The sequence below is a fragment of the Amblyomma americanum genome, chromosome 4, assembly GCF_052857255.1.
Source record: "Amblyomma americanum isolate KBUSLIRL-KWMA chromosome 4, ASM5285725v1, whole genome shotgun sequence".
Taxonomy (NCBI): domain Eukaryota; kingdom Metazoa; phylum Arthropoda; class Arachnida; order Ixodida; family Ixodidae; genus Amblyomma; species Amblyomma americanum.
The window spans coordinates 200454154-200466662 of NC_135500.1; the positions used below are offsets into that span (position 1 = coordinate 200454154).

Genomic DNA, 12509 nt, shown 5'->3' on the forward strand with positions numbered 1-12509 from the left:
GTGACGCCATTCCCGGGTAGTCTGCCGGCCGTCCTGCTTTGCTTGCTGCTTTTCGGCCCGCGCTTTGGTGAACGACGGATCCATAATTTGCAAAACACAGTTCTCACGCCAGCTGAAGCAACGCGCTACGCAGTAACACAGTCGGTGCTGGCCGGAGATCCCCGTAGATCACGTCACGACGATCCCGGCCATTCGCGGCGTTCTCTTGGCACCCTGAGACGCTGGTGCCCATTTTCTTCCAAAAAAACAGCTTTTTGCGTTAATTTCCACCCTATTCTAATGCGATATTCTTTTTCAGCGGACTAAAAACTATAAAATGCCGCATGGAGCTCAATATTTTCTAAAAGTGCTTCAGCTTCCCCTTTAAGGTCTGTGTCCGAGTCCAAATAAGCCAGTAGTTTGAGCAGGATAATTTTTTAAAACCTGGACAGATAAATATGGAACACACTCTACAAAAAATAAATGGCAATAAATAAGTTCATTTGTAGCCTCGAAGCAAGAATACGTTGTACTCATGCTAGTGATGTGCTTTTGCAGTGATGTATCGCCTGCCAGCGAGCTGGCAGCGCACATACCGTTTTCCAGGAATTGCTAGGCCTAACATGCTTCCTACATGCTTCACATTGAAGTCTCAAAGACGTGCACTTTGGGACCAGCCATTGCCTATAATAAGATATCTAATCCTATTATCAGTGCACTGTAAATAGATTAATCTCATTAAAATTAAGGCACAGTTGGCTTCGGTAATGTCTTTGGCAGTGAAATGAGCAAAGCATGCCAGGTGAGGGCCGCTGCTAGGCTTGGTGCCACTGCATGACAGTGATGTGGCGTGAAAAAATGTTTACAAGAGACCGAAGGCCACTCGCAAGCACACGCCACATTCACCTCGTCATGTGGTTTCCAACACTAGCACTGCCAGCCGCTGCCCAAGGCTGGACCTATCAAGTGCCAAAGACCCATCTCCACACGTGAAAAGTGATCGAAGAGTACCATTAGGTCAAGCGGAACTTGCACAGGTGCTGCATATCGTTCAATATTTTGAGTGACCAGTGATGCTGTAGTTCGATATACTATATGACTTGCCTATACTTTTGTGCAGGATTTTCAAGGCTGTGTGTTCAATCTGTGCATTCAATCTGTTCAAATCTGTGCATTCAATACCACCAATAATTCAAAATATGCAGGTTTGATGTGTCAGGACTCAACTTTATAAGCCGGGTGTATCTCACAGGAACAGCACTGGGACAATGGGGAATGGAAGACCTGTTTAGTACGACACTAGCTGTGGGGCCATAAATGCCAAATGAGGCACGAGTGCCACCTTGCCGACAGCATGTGCTAGACGTGTTAAGCCACCGGTATGGTAAGCCGCTTCTGTCATTTTTGTCCATCTTCTACCACAACCAATAAAGCACTTTGTGCATATGTGCATACACTGCTTTTTTTGAAATCACTGCTTGCCCATCTTTGTAAGTAGCCTGGCAACAAAACACCGGCTGCTTGCATCTGTACCCCGTTGTTAGAAACAATCCAAGATTGCAAAATTGCTCTATAATTTGCAACACTTTTTCACTTCATTCAACTATATTTACAAACTTCACGAGATTCATCGAATCTGAATCTGAACCTGAGTTTGGCACCAATATTCAGCCTAATGTTTGATGGGGAGGAAAAGAAAAATATTTTGCTCTTCACAGCACTAGAAATAAGCAGCGCTGAGTGCCTACACACAAAAGCGCTTCGAGTTCATAATTCTACCTCTATACCACAAGCAAGTCTGCACAGCTTTACAACTGCCTTTTATCCCAACTCTCTTTTAAACAATATTTCTGTGTCACAAGAATCCCTAGCATATGCACACTGAAGAACACTCAAGGGTTCCGGCAAGAGATGTTGAATGCTTTCAGTCTTAACCTTCGCACTCCTAGAGAGAAAATGTCCACAGGGGCATAAAGGAATGGTATGTATGCTTGTAGTAATAATGTACAACAAGTGCCATGCCATCACACACCAAACGAAGGCAGTTTTGTACATGCCCATGGCTACTTTGCTATGACACAAGTGCCTTCTTATCACCGCCCCCACCCCCCACCCCTCTTTTTCTGAATACAAAATTATTTTGCACAAGAGTAATAACAACACACACAAGCCTAGTATACATCTCTTCGGACATCCTATGTCACAGGTACTGACCTGCGCCATACTTGGATGTCTGTCTCGAGTGAGAAAAGCAAGTCGGACAGGAGGCGCTGGTGAATGGGTGACCACCGAAACTCGGGAATGCGAAATGGTGGTCGTGAGGGCCCAGCGTTGAACAGCTGCCTCCCCGTGGCAGTGGAGCTTGCCCCAGCAATCTCAACTGACTTTGGTCTTGAAGGTGGTGCCTTCTCGGCAGCAGCAACAGATGACGTATGCGAAGCACTACGCGCACGACGAACGAGTCCGGCATCGTTCGTGCAAGCATCATCGTCGTCATCTTCGCCAGAGCCTTCAGCAGGAGGTGCGTCGCTCAGCCCCATTTCTGCCATGTGCCTGCGTTGCCGCTCCACTTGTGCCTCAATGGTGCTGATGCCGCTTGCTTCGGCTGCTGCTGTCTTATCGTCCCCTTCACCATCAAGCAAGTTCGTTTGTGCCACAGTCCGTTTGGCTTCCAAGCGCTCATCGCTCACATCATCCTCACCATCGCCGTCTGCTTTTATGACAGCACAGCAGTTCCCATTGCTATCAACGTCATCTTTGACATCACTCACTGCACCAGATTCATCAGGAGGAGCACCAGCACTGCCATGTGCAGGCGATTCTTGTGGTGATGGCAACACTTCAGCATCCATGGTTGGTGGTGGCAACGGTACGTCCTCCGTTGGGTTCACGATTGCAGGAAGGTGGCTGCCCAGTTGTTCAGAGGTCACTGTGAACTTGGGTTGCGGCTGGGGAACTGGACTGCTGCCAGCCGATTCCTCCAAGCTGCTGGCATCTGCACCAACACCACCGCTGCTTACTACAGATTTTGCAGGTGAGTCAGATGCCGCATCTTCCGATCGGCCATCAGCCTTTGCTTCCCACTGCTCGGTTTCAGCCTTCACCGGCTCGTCTGTGAGGGTTTCGACTGAAGGCTCCGTAGAAACTGGGCCTGCTGATTCCGATGAGACTTTGTCGTCTGCTGGTAATGCTTCATTGCCTTCATCCTCCTTCACGACTTCTTTCTCAGCACTGTCCGCACCATCGTCAGGAAGTGCAGTGGTGCCTTCAGACGTCTCGCTTCCGTCCCCAGCCTGAGCATCCTCAAAGACATCACACTCGGCCGATGCTTCACCACCTCCTGCTTCATCTTTGTCCATGGACATTTCACTCGTGGAAACAGTCTCATTATCTTTAACAGCTTCCGATTCTGAGCAGTTTTCAGTACCTTCCTCTACTGCTTTACTTTCAACACGGCTAAGAAGTTGGGATGCATCAGCCTGATCTCCTGAGGCAGCCAAAGCTTCCTCCTTGTCAATCGAGCGTGGGCCCTCCCTGAATTCGCCAGGTGGCTTCCCTTCAATGTGCTCTGGAGACTTCTGCTCGGTATGCTTCCCACAAGCCGTGTCGGTGGGATGGGGGACAACGTCGGGGGAAGTTCCAGGTTCTCTTGTGGTGCTATTTAGAGTGGGTAACTCAGTTTCCTCGGGAGGGGTGCATTTCTCTTCTATGCTGGGCTTGCCAGAGATGGTCTCCTGGACTGGAATCACATCAGGGCAGACAACAGTCTGACTTGGCTGCACAATATCCGCTGGGCCCTCAGAGATTTCAACAACTGGAACAACCTGGAACGAATTGGGCATGAAATCAGATACAGTAATCCCAGAAATATGTGAAACTAAAGACAATGATTTAACAGGCATATAGCTAAACAAACGCATTCTTCTCATCCCACATTATGGTTTTTAGCGAATTCTTTGAAACTGCACCTTTATACTCAATCAATAAAGGCTCCAAGGTAAGCGCTGAATGACTTTGCTATGCATGAAATGCATAAATACAGGTGAAAGCGATGATAGAGATTTTGTCTTTGCTTCACAAAAAAAAAATGAACAAAATGAAACACTAGCGGATCGTAAATAATCATATGCCACTGCGATTTAAAAATAAAGCATAAAGGATACTAAAAAACCCAGATCTGCATATGAGAGCAGTACATTGTACAACAGGTTTCAGCATTTTTCTGCCTTAGTCTTTGCTGCTACACAATGTCTGGCCTTCCATCTATATCAGAAGAGCCTCATCTGTCTCCTCAGTGAGAATGAAACTGCCCAAGTCAATCCCAGCAAGTGCAACTACATATTGTGAGAGAGCGTAAGGGTCCTGTTCTGCAGAAAAGCCGGAGTCGGCACTGCCGTCGTCACTGTTGTAACCAAAAAATCCAGATTGGTCAAAAAAGTGGCAACGTCACACATGGAGCAGCGGACTTGAAAAGTAATTAAAACATTAGAAAACTGGTGATCAGAAGCTTGCAACATGAGTCAAAAGTCATTAGGACATGCAAGTATATAAAGTAAATGAACAGCACTGAAAAGAAAATTGGGGTAGTCGAGAATCAAACCTCTGACCCTTGGGTTGTGAGTCAGACACGCTACAACTAGGCCATGTAGGCATGCTCGTATGGCTTGTTTAGTGTAGATGTTACGTCAAGTGGCCTTTCACATATTGGTTCTGATTGTGAAAGAGGAGACAGTGTCTGTGTTTGTCTGGACAAGAGGAACCGCAGTCACATCATACCCTTAAAGGTGGAGTCTAGATTAGCCTATGGGCTTGGCTACCCTGCTTTTCAGGGTGCAGATGGCTTGGGTAATAAGATGTCTCAAACCTCATTACCTGCTATTTTTCTTACATTTCTCCACCTTCATTATACCCTCATACTTAGACCACCCCTCCACAACCTTAGTGATGTATTTACTGTGAATGCTGCCAATAAACAGATGACACAGCTGAAATCAGAGCTGGTCTAGTGATCTAGAGTGCACACTTAAAGCTCCAAGGGGTGGCGCCTTGTACCAAAGGCTTTCAATTAGTTTTTTAAATACCTACTTTTTTTTTAACTAAGAAGAAAATACAACTAAGAGCAGCTATACATCTAAGTGGTCAACCTTAATTCTATTCAAAAACATCAGTCAGATATCTTGTGCCAAGTGTGCTTTAACTAAGCATCTTTGATTCGATTTATTTCTGTATGCTCCTTCTTCTCACTGCACACAAATAAATGCTCTATTTACTCCTCAATACAGTTCATAAGCTCAAGAAGACTAGTACACATCTGTGTAAATGTAGTTATACCATGCATTTGCCATGCCAGTGTATCAGTGCTATTCAAGCCCTTCTCACGTCATCTGATGGCACAGGGTCTGGCAGCTGACTTGGTGTGGACGGCACGATGGACGGGAAAGTCACAGTTCCCCTGCTCGATTCTTCTTCCTCTTCCCCCAGCCCTTCCCTGACTTGCACAATGTCCGGCCTGGCAGCCGCCATGGACTGGTCTTCAGATGCCCTGCGAGCCACAGGGAGGTCCGACTCTGGCGGCGGGCACCGGTCCAGCCCCGAGATGGTGCTGATTGGCCGCTTGCGGCGCACAGCAGGGTCCGTGATGTGGTCCACGCGCCGCTGGTCAAAGTGCTCATACATCTGGGCAAAATGCAGCTTGTACTCCTCCAGGGACACCTGGAAAGGAAGGCTTGCTGATGTTGGACTCAATATTAATGTATTTAATGTTAGATTTACCATTAATGCTGTCAATCTTAATGCATTCAGTGCAAATGGGCATTCTCATAAAGGTGGGTATGGTTTTCTCACAGTTCTGAGTGCGTTAACAAAGCTGGCCAGGCACAGACAGCATGCCAGTGATGAATGATGGTTAACTACGCCTTCTCACAGTTTGTGGGGACTCGCCTAAAGGTTCTGTCCTCTTAGATTCAACTTCCCCATGATGGTGCATCCTTCTATGTTGCCCTATCAAAGGAAGGCGCCTGCACCGCCGCAGCACTAGTGCCATGAATGTTGTGATGCTAGGGAAACAAGACTGTTTCGCCCCTGGTCTGGGGGAAGTTATTGCATGCGGACTGTCCGGTGTGGCTCCACTCTTGGTCAGTGAGATGGAGTGTTGCAGGAACTTATCCCAAGATCTTGTGTTATCTAGCCTCACAGCATCTCCTCAGCCCTGGCAGAGGCAAACTTTGCATGCAACCTAGGTGGTGAGTCAGACGCCCTCAATTCCTTAGTGTACTCCTACCAAGAGACTTTTCATGTGTTTATTTCGTGTTAATTTTCATCAGAAAATGATGAGGACTGGCCCAAGCAAAAAGTGGAAAAAATTTCCACTTGTTGCTCGCTTGTTGCCAGCCGAAGTGATTGCTTTAGCGGCAATAAATGTCATTTGTGTCAGCACGTGTCATATTCCACTGCTCCTAAAGGCATAGCCTGCCGTAGTTTACTTACACTCTGCAATGCTAGCGATCATGGGGGTGTTGTGGTTTAGACAGTCAGCCCTGAATGTGAGGAAAATGCATTTATTTGCCTCAAATGCACAAGTTTCAAGCTTAACTCTGCACTGTGCTCAGGCCTTAGTTTGGCAGTGAACATTAAAAACTAATTTTACAGTGCTCAACCTTTGAACAGCTGCAGTGCTTTAGACAAGGTCTAAGGTAGGTTACAGAATATATTGGCTTCCCATTCTCACGTGCCTTTCTCTTCGTTGCTCTAGAGCAGATGTTTTCAAACTGCTTTCAGTGGAACCTCAGGGTTCCTTGGAGTGCTTTTTGGGGTTTTTTTAGATACGTGCATGCTTTAAGTCCCACTTTTCTTTTATCCACTTTATTTTGGGACTAATCACACGGTAACTGCTCACTGCAGGTTATTTAACTACACAGCAACTCATTACTAACTGAATTTGGGCATTTCTTGATATGCCTTATGTCTGCATGCTCCTTTTTTCATGCATGTTGGGCAGGAAGGAATGGAAGCCAAGACACTTGAGGTTCCTCAGCACATTTTTGAAAGCCATTGGAGTGCCTCAAGGATAAAAAGAGAGAACCCCTATTCTAAAGTGTTGCCTCCGCATCCAAAGCATGCAATAAGGCCCTGTTCTTCTGCGTAAAGGTATTTGAATGTGCAAACCCCAGCAACTTGATCATGCGTCAGATTCATGGCTTGTATAGGATGCACAAATGAATTTTCCTCAAATGTACATGTAATGCTTGTGTGGTCTTAACCACTGGGAAATCAGACAGGTCCGACAAAGCGAAGCCGAGAAAGCGTGCTGCGACTGGATCAACTCAGCCAACTGTGCATGGCTACATGTGAAAGCATTTGAATGTGCCTTGATAACACACTTTACTGCGCTGCCGACTGATGTCCTGAAGGCTGATTTCACCTGGCATGAAATAGCATACAAAGTTTCAGCTCAAGCTTTGAACTTACTGGATGATTGAAGGAACTTAGCAAAACCTGAAGCAGGTCTCATGCACTACACAACCAGCACTGTTTCCCTAGATGTAGTAACATGACTTGCAATGATTATCAGGTCCCACCTCCAGTTTTGGCTAGGAATCACAAAGTTAAAACGCAATAAACAATAAACAAGGCCCTCTAACGTGCAGTGGTTGCGGAGAACAGCAGGGTGTAATGCTGTACTGAACTGGATGCCACTGACCTTGGAATGGACAATGGCCAGTGTGTCAACCCAGACTCTCCATCCTCCGTACTCATACTTGATGGCGTGATGGAGTAGCATGCGGAAAAGTGAGTAGACCATATCCGAGATCTTCTGCTCCTCCCCATTGCGTGGATGAATGTATGCCATGGCCACCAGCCACTCTTGCCACACGGACATTTGAAGCACTGTCCTGAAAGTCCACCAGGAATGAGAATATATGTCACACCATTTGCACAACGATTTCACTCAATTTTCATTTTAAATTAGGGAAATTTATGAAGTGGCATAACTTTTCATATCACAAAATTGGCCCTCCTTTAACAGCACACCAAAGTATGCAGGTATGTAGCAGCTCCTATTCCTCAATGAAACTGTTAAGAAAAGGGGTTTGGAATGACGATGTGACCATTAAGTGAAAAAGGTAGCCCAGTGAATGAGTACATCTGTGATGAAGCAGGCTGATGTGTTTAGCAGCAGCAAAGATAAAATTTAAGACAGTTTTTCATAGTTCCAAGATTCCAAGAAACTTGTGTGATTCCCGCAATCCTGCTTGAAAATGAGACTACTGAAAGCCTTCACATGGATGCATATAGTTGAATGCAAAGGACTATACCTCTAAATACTGAAAGGACTACCCCTAAATACTGAATGCACCACACAGTACGCAGACGCAGCAAGGTAATGGTAAAAATTGAGTGCCTATTAATAACTTCAGTGCTTGTGCTAAGTTAGTGCTGACTTTCAGTGGTATATTCCATGTGTGAGATATTAATAAAACTATTTGACAGCAAAACAGCACTACAGTGTGAAGAGGCAAGATTTAAGAATGCAAAACCACAAGACAGCATAATGATTGAGCAAGACAAATATATTGTGTTACGGTATGATCAACAACATGCCACCCTTCCAGAAACATACTTCACATATACATGAAGAAGTATTGCAAACATGCTAAAATATCTAGCTTTTAATAGTGATCACACAGCAGAACGCTTGTCACACACAGGATTCTCGTAGACTGAAAGGAAAACATTCGACAGAGGTCTGTCTGGTTAGGAAAGGAATTTAAGTTTGAAAGAACGCAAGCAAGCTGCAACTCGCCCGCAGTCACACCTGATGAAGGAACCGAGTAGGCTCTGAAATGCGTTTTTTAATTTTTTAGTTTTTTGGCTGGCATTCTTTCTAACTTAAAAAGCACTCATGTAAGATTCACTGGTGCTGCGGCACCAAAAAGCTGGGTCTAAAAAGCTCTCTCACCTTCTGTTTTCCTTGTTGTTGTTACACAGCAGGGTCATGTCAGAGAGGAAGAGCTTCTTCACTTCAATCAGCTCCTCGCACGGCTTTGACTGACGGATTAGCGTAGCCACAACCTTCAAGATCACTGCGACAGAGCACACCACATGATAACACACATTTCAGCAAAACCAAAACCCACATAAACAAAGTGGACAAAAGTCATCACAGTAACTATGCAAGAAAGTAATAATTAAACATGACAGAAACACGATAGTGCTTGTACTTGCCTTTACATTTTGTGCGCCTGTTTTTTTTTTTTGTATGCTGTTACCATATAGCAGCGTGTTATGATAAAGCGGTGCAGGCAGGGACTTATTATTTTCCATTCATTTTAGGGCAGCCCCAGACTACTGAATGTTACCACATAGTCTCAGCAGCTCAGCAAACTCTTTTTTTTTTTTTTTTTGCAGAGACATGTTAGATCAAATCACAGTTACGTGTGAATCAGGCCAACCAAAAGAAAGAAGAAAACAAGAAGAAAACAAGAGCACATTTAAAAGAGATTACCTAAATTCTTAATCTTAACTTACGAGAGAACACATTTTCTTAACCACCAAGGTCTGCAGTGCAAAAACTTGACTCAGAAAAGCTGTGGCATAAATGTTAAAGTGCCCCTCTTAAACTCTGAAATACCCTCACACTTTTTTACACCGATAGCTGTTAGGCGCCTGTCCCTGGCTTGCGTGTTGTCATCGCCGTCGGCATAACCTTCATTAACGCACCCACTGGTCATTAACACACTCACATTATATTACTATCAACCTTGATCGCATAAGCCTACGGGTGACTCTGTTTGGAACAGCCGCCGGCCAGTGCAGGGGTGCATCACGTGACCACTACAGCAGTGCAATATGAGGTCACTGTCTTTTCTACCTCAATATATCCCGAAAACTAAATGGCTGAACAGCTATTGCCAAATCTAGCATTACATAGTTGTAACTGTCCTATGAGTTGTTTTTTTTTAGCTCACTGAAGATAAAATTCATCATTGCCTATTCACCTAGTATGAGAGTTAAGGAAAAGCTCAGAAGCACACTATTAGGAGAAGACAAAAATCCCTTCAGACATTCTAATGATGCCTAAATGAAGCCATATAATGCTTTCGCATCAAAAATGCTCGGCATAAGCAAGAGGCAATCAAGTTCAAAGCAGCCAACAAACTTGGGTTTTCCAGCCGGTAGTGAGACTCTGGCTCTGAGTGCTTGGTGTAGAGGATCTGGCTGGATATGTGCTCTGTCAGCATCTGCACAGACAGTGATAGAAAAAAAAAAAGAAAGAAACTGAATGAAAATAATCAGATTTGTAAGTGACATCAAAGGTGCCCTGTAAACATGTACAAACTGCATTACTGTGCATTAAATTAATGATAGCAGTTTCAAGTTAATACCAAGAATGTATTCAGTTTAAGAACATTTTAATCTGTCTTCAACAACTTAAGTATTTATATAGCAATGTCAATAAGCCTTGCCTGCCACAGCAATTTTAGCAACATCAAACACAAGTATGCACAAATTCATTTCATGTTTTTTTTTTACGGGGTTTAAAAATGCCAGTGACTTAAGCTATGAGGGACACCATAGTGGAGGGCTACGGATAACTTTCATCACCTGAGGTTCTTTGACGTGCACTGACATCGTACAGTATGTGAACATCTAGCATTTTGCTTCCACTGAAATGCGACCACCACAGCCGGGATCGAACCTGCATCTTTTGGGTCAGCAGCCGAGCACCATAACCAGTGAGCCACTGAGGCGGCCTATGCATAAATAACATTAATATTAACAGATGAATATTTAGAGCTAAAAACATACAGTATTTACTCAAATGTAACACGGCACGAATGTATCGCGAGGGGAAACTTTACATGCTACCCAGTGGGAAAAAACAAAACCACGAATGTAACACGAGACCAACCGACACAAAAAAGCATCTCCTTTTACTGAGCAGCATCTACTTTTAATGAGCATCATGGCCAACACTCGTCCTCTTTTTGAGAACATTCACTGTTTCTCATTTTCGGAGGCCAAGTTCTCAGAAACTAAGTCCGCCTTTTCGCTGGCAACCTCCCAGACAATGTCATCCTAGGTGCCACCGACATCATTCAATATAGAGCATTTCTTTGAATGACCTAGTGACCATGTCATGAGACAGGCTGTACCAAGCGCCGGACACTGCCTCAGCGACCTGCAATGAACACAGTCGCTTGGCGCTTCCCAAGAGCATCAAGGCCTAATCCTCTTGATTCCAATCAGTGTATAGTTTCTGCACCCTGTCAATAAACAGTTTACGTAGGCAGACGTCCAGTGGCTGTAGCACAGATGTCATCGCCCCGAGAAAAAAGGTGGGTTTTTGAGTCCTCCAACTTCTTCACTGCAGCGGTCAGGTGTCCGCAAAACAAATCCAACACCAGGATTGACGTAGCGTGAAGAAAACGAGCACCATACTGGGCAAATGTTGCCATCGTGCAGACTGAAGTAAGCAGTAACAGTCGAAACAACCATACGATCACAATGAACACAATAAACGACATTTTGTCCAGTTCTGATTTAGGATGGATTATGATTTGACTTCCATGGTACCGCTGCCAACATAACGTCACAAAACTGTGAAAACGAAACAAAGTTGCGACTGCTTAAAATGGCTGCACCGTGAAACTGCTTTGGGCAATCGAATAACGACATCTGATAATAACGAGAGGGTATACTTTAAAAGACAAAAATTTGAAGAAAAAAAAACTCTGTTACATTGCAGGTGATAGGGTACTTCCTGGCTCTAAGCCATACATGGACAGCAGTGCTGCTGTTTATTACTGGAACTAAGTTAGGTTTATGTACCCCCACTTAAGTAGCAGTACTCATATCAAAAAGGCCTCCTATGAGTCCATTGAAGCTTTTCCATGCCCTATAGCTCAGTAGCAAAAAATTCATACCTGAATGCATACTCCTGCATATAAAAGAGGCACATAAAAATAAAACGAAGACCATATACACTGTGTGAAAAAACACGAATAACATGAAACACTTTAGGCGTAATGCAACATGGACCAAGTAACCAGTGCAAACAATAAGACTCTTTCACCTTAGTGGTCTGCTAGGTAAATTGACACTGAGAACATGCTGTTCGAATTTTCGCAGGACAAAAGAGGGAGCACTAAAAAAACTGAAACTTCCACAACATGCAGACCTAAATATGTGAAAACTCTTGCCTCATAAAGGGCGTTGTACGTTGCCATGGTAAGATGGTCAGAGTGCAAAAGCAGACGCTCAGCCAGGAGCATGTAGAGGTTGTGCGGCGTCATCACATCATGTTTCCGCCTGAAACACCAAGACCCAAGTTGTGTTACACATAAGAAACAGATGCTCTACATGGCATCCACTAAAAAAGTGGTGAATCTCACGAGCCTGCAAAGCGAACATGTTTGCATTATGATTATTTGGACAGGCTTGCAAATGCCATTGAAGGGGCCATATCTTTACAAAAACACTCAAATAATTTGTTTTACTTAAGTTTCACGCTCTAATGAATAACTAAC

At 44.5% G+C, this 12509-nt stretch overlaps 1 protein-coding gene across 1 annotated transcript in view; it reads right to left on the reverse strand.

The window, feature by feature from the left end:
• Positions 1-12509, reverse strand: part of LOC144129058 (neurobeachin-like) — a 318181-nt gene that overhangs the window by 194001 nt on the left and 111671 nt on the right. Inside the window, 6 exon segments of the mRNA XM_077662943.1 lie at positions 2194-3803; positions 5359-5691; positions 7679-7871; positions 8939-9062; positions 10139-10220; positions 12183-12291. Coding sequence (XP_077519069.1) covers positions 2194-3803; positions 5359-5691; positions 7679-7871; positions 8939-9062; positions 10139-10220; positions 12183-12291 — 2451 coding nt within the window.